The following is an 8,457-nucleotide window of genomic DNA, read 5'->3' as shown; positions in this document are numbered from 1 at the left end:
CCCCTTAAATGTGGACCATTGCAGATATAAAAAAAACACGTGTCTCTTAGATTTTTGTGTTCTTCAACATATATGAAACTCAATAAGATCGGAGGTGGACACTTGGGAATGTTTCCTTGTGAGTGTCGACGGACACGAACGTTTCCCGAATGACTCATCCCCCTTCGCCCCCTTCGCCCCCTTACCGACCATGTGTAACGTTCGTCAGGGAATTCATATAACGAAATATTGGCCATTTAAATTTACTTTGGACTGTAGCGGGGCTGTTCGACCGTTGCGAAATACGCTACAACTCGATTATGTATAATATCATATAGCAAAACTGTCAATTCGTTCCGCAATAAAAAATTTTCTCTCCAATTATGGTTCAATCTTTTACTGTCGTAAGTTCAATGTGTTCATGAAATCAAATTTTAAAATTAACGAGAAATTCTGTGGGTTTCTCATTGCTTCATAAACTTATTTTTTATATTATGGTTTTCCAGCGTTATTCGTTCAATTTGTGCACACTTCAATCTTGCGCTACATTTTACAGTAATGTATATGAAGTCAGGTTGAGAAAAATTAAACCATCAATTTTCTAGCAATCGATTTCCTTTTCAGTGTATTGGTCGGGGCGAATCGGGAAAAGATGGTTAGAAACTACGTTAAGCAGATTGGCCATCGAGTGTATAAAAATGACACCCACGATATCTTTCAGACTGCACTCGAGCGAGAAAAACGGGACCAAATAACTTTGACAGATACTAAAGAAATTTATAAAGTTTTATATTGGCTGCTTATTTTTTAGGAGAATAAAATGTATTTTAACACATTCACATAGACTAGCATTTATGTTTTCTTTCATGAATTTCTTGATTTATGTTGTTTTACTTGTGCGCGGGAAAAAAATGAGTAAATTCAACTCATTTTCTGAGTTAAACATGGCGCATGCTTGTGTCTCCCTCAATCCGCCCTGGAGGCCGTGTATGCGAGTGAGATCGCCTATTTGATGCTCTAACCGTCTCTTAGAGTAGAGACAGACTTATGCGTCCGGGCTTCGAGTACTGACTAGATAACGCTTTCGCGCTGGCTTGGCCGGCACGGCTCGGCCGCCGACTATTGGCTTGAGGGGCGTGGCGTTCTCGCTTGCTCCTACGGGTCGCATAGGCCCCGGGCTTACACTACCGCTCTCAAGACTCCGGTCTCGGGCCTCCCACCCCCTGCTGTAAGGGTTTCAATGTCAGTATCCCGATAAGCGGATTACTGTCAATGTTTTCACGCCGGCAAAGAAGATTCTCTTTCAGCCCCGGCCTACGGCCTCGTTCCTTCCGGAACGTCGTTCTCCCTTGATCTCTCGCGGGTCTTATGTCCCCCAGCTGCGTTCTCTCTTGCTCTCTCGCGGGTCAAATGTCTTCCGCTGGCGTTCTCGCTCGGACTCGTTCACCCGCAGGCCTCATCGCCCCTTCCTTTCAGGGCTCGCAAGGTGGATTGTCATTTTGCGATGACGGCGATCAAGTAATTGACAGAGGGAAAGGAGGATCGATTCCTTAGGGAGAACTGTCGTCCCGAATAAACTATGCCATCTACACTTTAACCTTTCGTCGTCCCTGTTTTATTAAGACATGCAAAATCATAAACCATGTTGAAACTGAAAAATGATGAAATTTCTGAGTTCCGTGGTTTAAAATAAAACAAATTGACGGCATTGTCATTAAAGCAAAATGATACAAAGAGAAATTTTGCGAAAAACGTAAACTAAAATAAGCACAGTAAATAGAGGAAACACGATTTGAAATAAAATTGTATATTTTCGAAGGAGTTGACATTCTTGCAATATGATATTATACGCAAACAAGTTGAAGCATGTTTCGCGACGGTCGAACAGTCCCGTTACAGCCCAAAGTAAATTTAATTGGCCAATATTTCGTTATATGAATTTCCTGACAAACGTGACACGTGGAGGGAAAAGGGAAGGAGAAGACCAAAAATAAGTTTCCCGTCGTCGGGGCCGGCTCGGCTCGGCCGCCGGCTCGGGGCACGAGGGTCCGCCACGTTTGCCGGAAACGTCGATCTCGCCTGTGCAAAGCGATGATAACTTTTTCGCGAACGGTTCGTGCGAGTTTGANCACGATGCGATCGCGCGACCCTGCCCGTGAGCAATCTCCCAACTCATTTCTGGTGGGAATACTGGCATTCGTCGATGGTTTCCTCCGAGACCTACTGCCCTCTCTGGCTGTGCGGCGTACGAGGAGTGGGAGCAGCGCGGAATTTGAATCGCCCAAGGGGTAGAATGGATTTCCCGAAGGAAATAATTGTGCGTAAACAAAAGCAATTTATGAAAATTATTTAAATAATATCGTGAAGCGTCCCTGATCCACAAAACGTAGTTTCTGTTAAATGATTATTTACAGAATTTCTTGAAGAATATATTAAAACAAGTTTTATTAAAAGTTACTTACTTTCTTAGCTATTCGGTTGTTCCATCCACTGCAACGAAGTTAGAATATTATCTTAGCTTAAAAAAAATAGTTTCTAAATATATTTGAGTGAAATGTCGTAAGAAAATGTACGATGCATCAACTTTCCGACATAGAAACGAAATCGTGATTTCATGACTCTTATATAATTACGTTCTACACCTTTCTCCGTATTCCTCGAATAAATGGCCACCTGTAAATCATTAAATGAGCATGTAAATGAGCACCCGTAAATATCAGAAAGACTTTTCATATCCGAGTTTTTTATAAACGCAAATCGGAGTAACTTTTATGAATTGAATTCATTCGAAATAGCTTTCCAAAACGTAAAACACCATTTCTATTTCGTATTTGAAATAAGAACAATAAACTATTTTGGATTTCCAATTTTAAATAGGTTCTGAATCCATTCCCATTTGAAATTAAATACTTCCAGAGAAATGAGAACATTAGAAAAGAATCGGTCAAAATGATACTTGTTCTATCAACTGAATCAACTCTCGAAAAAGTTAAACAACACGCATAACTCTAAATAGCCACTGTCGCAAAAACTGATGACATAAATTGTTTGCTTGTATTTTAAATACAAATACATGTCATAAAATTACGTGTCCGAAAAAGGGATGGTCAACGAAGGGTTAACATTACACCTACATAGCATAGTTAATTCGAGACGACATTTCTCGTGGAGGAATTTAATCCCCCATTCCCTCTGTCAATTACTTGATCGCGGTCGTTACAAAATGACGAACCACCTTGCGAGCTGTGGAAGGAAGGGGCAATAAGGCCCGAAGGTGAACGACTGCAAGCGAAAAAGCCGCCAGGGATGCATCAGATCTGCGATAGAGCAAGGGAGAACGCTGCCTCGGAAGTGACGCGACTGTAGCCTAGCGTAGAACGAGTCTTCCTCGCCGGTGTGTAAACATTGATGCTAATCCGATTATCGGGAGCCCTATATCGAGACCCTCACAACAGGGGCCTGAAGGCCCGAGACTGGAGTTTTGAGAGGTGTAGTGGAAGCTCGAGACCTTTGTGATCCGTGGGAGCAAAATAGAACGCCATACCCCTCGAGCAGAGTCGGCAGTCGAACCGAGCCGGCCACGCCGACGGGAACCTATATCTGGTCAGGGCCCAAAACCTGACCGCATAAGTTTGTTCTTCAATTTCTATGCATAGCGCATCAAATAGGCTATTCCATTCGGACACACTGCTTCCAGGGCGGATATAGAGAAACAAGTATGCAATCCTCTTACCGCACCGACCCTCCGTCCTCGTGTTACCGCCGAGGTTGAGTGTCGACGGACTCGGTCGCTGTTGGGATGGCTCACCCTCCTTCTTCCCTTTTCCCTCCATTTGTCACGTTTGTTGGACAATTGATATAACGAAATATTTGACATTTAAATTTATTTTGGGGTGTTACGGGGCTGTTCGACCGTGGCAAAATATACTACAACTTGTTTCCATTGTTACGGAAGTAGGCCCTATTTTACAAAAACCTTATAAATTTACCAGTTCACTAACCTTAGACTGAGCTGCCGATCCAAAGATGCAATGCTGCAGAATCGGCAGGGCAACAATTGGCGTTTAACCGCGCACGGTGACGTCTTATGCCAAAGTCCATCGACCCCACCCGCGACCGACGCTCTTTTGATAGTGTATAAACACCCGAAAACAGCGTCGATGGGGCTTGGAAGACGTATGACCACCGTTCGGTAAAGTCGTGTCCTCGGGACTTCCCGACTGTTAGAACTCTGTCTCGGTGTAGGGAACTGATCGGATTTAGGTATCGACAGCCGCCGTACATCTTTAGGGAGACCGAACAGGCTGGTTATCACACAATCGGAAGACAGACTCGGGACAGATCCGCGATTCTAGGACGTAGATTTCTTTCCTAAGTACCCATAAATTTTGTCTTCATTCCTAACGAAGAAGATCGTTTCTCGTGAATTGGCCTCTATCGCGTCACTCTCAATCTTCAGTTCGTATATAATCAAACTTAGGCTTGTATCCATTGTGCATTTTTTTGTTGTTAATTATACCTAGTCTGTACTTTATATTTCATTCATTTGAAAACCCTCTATCCAGTCTTTCCTCAAGGACGATTACAAGGGTACGAATCAATAAGGGGTGCAAAGCACTTTGAAAAGGCACCGAATCCCTGATAAGAATATTCCAGCCGCTCAGGATATTCTTTCAACATTCTTTCTGCATCGTTTCCGGCGTCAATGCAGGAAGAGCATACTCGGGACACAAAGTCCTCGGTCAAGATTCGAACGATCATTTTTCTTCCCGAATTTCTTACTCTGAATGTTGTCATAGAAATTCAGAACCGTTGCTGTAGGCTCCGGTTACGTAACGCCATATGATATCATTTTGCAAGGGCAGCCACGGTAAAACCCGGAGTTTTTCGCAAATTTAATCGATTCGATTCCGAATCGATTAAATCAAGTGGTTGACCGAGACGGGTTCTGGACGGACTACTAAGGACCGACGATAAGGTCCTTTTCAGGGCTGCTATTGATTTTTACGTAAAGCAACATAGCATTCATGCAAATAAAAATGAATAAAGAATAATCGACCTTCCTTTCTCACACGCATATCCTTATATGAAGAAAACTTCCTTCCTTTCCGAAAAACCACATTACGAACGAAAAGAAAATTCTGTTCAAACAAGTTTTTTTAAATCGAATATACAATCTGCTATTAGGAAAACCTAGTGCAACCCTTTCCACACCAATGTACTTTAACTATCCACAGTTGATAACGGCCTGTATTGTAATCCGCCATTCAAAAGCGGGTGAAGACGTAAAAACTCCGAAAGGGGTATAATCGTTTTATTACCTTGCGGCAGTAGGACCTTTTCCCTGTTTACTCTGTTGATGAACACGGCGAAAACGGCGCTGAACGGCGAAAAAGAAATGAATTTTATAAATATGAACGTTTGCAATACAGTGTTTACGGGGCGGCCGAGCGGATGCGAGGCCGGGATGATTCGGATAGAGATTACCCGAATCTTGCGCGTAACGTGTATTTTAATTTTGTGAGGAGATTGATCCGAGCGGTTAGATCAATTCCTCTGGTGGGATCTAGGAGAGTGAGGAATAAAAAAAAGGGGTGCGAACGAATGGCAATGTGGCTAGTGTACTATGATAGTTACATTTATTCGTTCGTGAGGTCTAAATTACAATCAGCTGGGAGGGCACCCGAGTTTCCTTGACCTAATTTTCTCTAGGTTATTATACTTCCGCGTCGCGGCGGTTCGTGTGTCGCGATAGCGCGCTTCAGCGGCGGTAGGTTACTGGATGTCGGAGTGCTGATGCGGGAATTCTGTAGTGCTTAATGGCGGTCTACGCGTGATTCTGTCTCGTGATGCTGAGATTTCGAGCTCAGCTGTTTAACGGAAATTGACGGATTCTTAATCTATGGAAATCGCAATAATGGTTAGAATTCGGTCGGAAATGAAGGGTTAAGAAATAATCTAGAATGTGATGAGGATGAGTCGAGCTTGCGAAGGATCCTCTATCTGGCTTGATCAGCGGCCCGATTCGGTGACAGTCTCTTTTGATCGACCCAGCCGAATGACTGTGCGTGAACACCTTCGTCCCGTGGCGTGTCCTAAGGTTGGAGGTTTTGTAGAAGCCTCCCGTCCAACGGAAGTCGCAGTACTGCCTACTGCCGGTGGCAAGGTGTCTGGTCCTGACTCGGTGGTTGGATCGCTGGAGTACCGACTGGCACTACTGCAGCTCGCAGGGTAGTGGTCCTCGACAGGAAGTCCGGCGGTCACGGTCTCTGACTCGTTAGGAACGGAGTACTGGGGACCGGGAGCTGCACTCGAAGTTGAGGATGACCGGTGATATGACACTTGACTAACAAGGAAACATTCCCAAGTGTCCGCCTCCGATCTTATTGAGTTTCATATATGTTGAAGAACACAAAAATGTAAGAGACACGTGTTTTTTTATATCTGCTATGGTCCACATTTAAGGGGTGAAACAACCCCCCAAAGTTTAGCGAAAAATCGGTTTTTTAAATATTTTTCGTAGGAGCAGTGGAGGGATTTCGACGAAACTTTGCATAAACGTATTCTGTATAAGGACGGTGACAACACAATATTGTTCAGCAATGTTGCACCCCCTCAAGGGGGTGAACTACCCTTCAGGTGACATTTTTTTGTAATATCCATTAAACAAGCACTCCTACTGAAGTTCCACTTACGCGATGTGATTGCTCGCAAAAAATTAAGAAATACGTGTTTTTTGCTTTTTGCCAATAGACATTTACACATCGGTTGTAAACAATGAATGTAGGTGGTATTAGGGTATATCCCGACTACCTTTATTGGGTTATATCGTTACCAATTCATCGTACATAAGTCGTGTTAACGTGGTAATTCTTCAAAATGTCATTGATTTTCATAACATGCAATTATTTATAAATAAATTAAAAAATAGTTTCAGAGGCTAAAATTGTTTCGCAACGGATTCGACGATGCAGTCATCACCCATTTCCAACTAGTAACCCAATTTCCGTGGTGAAACGATAAAATTGGATTTACACTGTTTTCACGAAAAAATAGAGTCAGAGATATTCGATACCTTAGGTACGAGAATAGTACATTCAAGAAGAGTGTGCATATAAATATTAATTCTGAAATAAATCAACAGGAAGTTATAAGAGAATATTTTTTACATCTTTCTATAAAGCAGGAGATTATTTAATATTACTGATCATATTTATTACAGTAGTGGTATTTGTGGAAAAAGTGCTTTATACAAAATGCTTTTTTGCACCAAGAACACCGTATCATTGCTGCTGCACCACAAACATTACATTTCATAACTGAACATCTTTCAATGGCAAAATTAACCGGGTTCGGGAAGTTTTCTAATGTTTCATCGATATAACCACTTTTATACCATACATTTTGAAACATGCTTTTATATCTAGGAGAAGACAACTGATTATGCACGAGTGATTGCAATTTTATGATATTATTCCGTAAATGAAGGATAACGTCATAATTATGTAAAAGGACAATATCAGAAAAACGCCTCACAAAATTTTTCCATACTCGAAAACCATAGACATCTAAAGGTTGGATTCGACCCGTGGTTCCCTTTGGTATCATCATTGCCACAATGTTTTTGTCGGCAGGTTTCGTTTTTTCAATTGTATCGCTGCAGTGTTCGCTCCAGGAGTCAAGCAGAAGAACGCTTTGTTGACCAATGTTAGGGTAGAGGACATCCTTCAACCACGTTTTAAAATGCTCTAAAATTTTTTTAATCGCATTAATCATTACTAGTATACAAGTTAATAAATTAAAGGAATAAGTTTAAGGCGTCTTTACCTGAAGTTAGCTTGTCAGACTTCGAAGCCAAAGGAAAAATATTTTGTGGACGAAACAATGTTTTTTCCACGACCTGTCCGAATTGGCCACTTGCTTCTTTCAACACTACCAACAGCGGTGATAGTAAACGTCCATCACACGAAATTATTGGTTGGATTATTGGGGAGAACAGACAAACAACGACATGAGTTTTAAAGCATCGTCAAAATGGTTATATAATTTTAAAAAAGCTCATCGTATTGTGTCACGAAAAATAAGGAAATTTATTACAAGGAAGACATTAGAAGACGGCGCCAATTTACAAAAAGTAACTAATGAATTTCTAGCTGAAATCCACTTTGGTCGGAATTATACACATTTTCGGCCCCGTACTCCGCTATCAGTGGTCTTACAGTGTCTAGAAATTCATTAGTTACTTTTTGTAAATTGGCGTCGTCTTCTAATGTCTTCCTTGTAATAAATTTCCTTATTTTTCGTGACACAATACGATGAGCTTTTTTAAAATTATATAACCATTTTGACGATGCTTTAAAACTCATGTCGTTGTTTGTCTGTTCTCCCCATGCTTCTAGAGCCCATTTTTGGATATCTGCGTCATGTACTATAAAACCAGCGTCAATAGCGTTTCGGAATTTGTTCAGCGTGGATGTA

The 8,457-nt window shown here is 41.8% G+C and overlaps 1 protein-coding gene across 1 annotated transcript; it reads right to left on the bottom strand.

The window, feature by feature from the left end:
* Nucleotides 1-7,380: 7,380 nt before the first annotated feature.
* Nucleotides 7,381-7,911, bottom strand: LOC111674285 (the record flags this gene model as incomplete). The annotated part of the gene is made up of 2 exons (XM_023433832.1): nucleotides 7,381-7,727; nucleotides 7,807-7,911. Coding segments are annotated over 2 exons (452 nt in total), but the record flags the coding sequence as incomplete, so codon positions are not given.
* Between the last annotated feature and the right edge of the window lie 546 nt (nucleotides 7,912-8,457).

The sequence above is a fragment of the Orussus abietinus genome, unplaced genomic scaffold, assembly GCF_000612105.2.
Source record: "Orussus abietinus isolate OABI.00-Male unplaced genomic scaffold, Oabi_2.0 scaffold1226, whole genome shotgun sequence".
NCBI classification, from domain to species: Eukaryota; Metazoa; Arthropoda; class Insecta; order Hymenoptera; family Orussidae; genus Orussus; species Orussus abietinus.
Note: the sequence above shows the minus strand (reverse complement) of the source record. Positions and strands in the feature narration are given on the sequence as shown.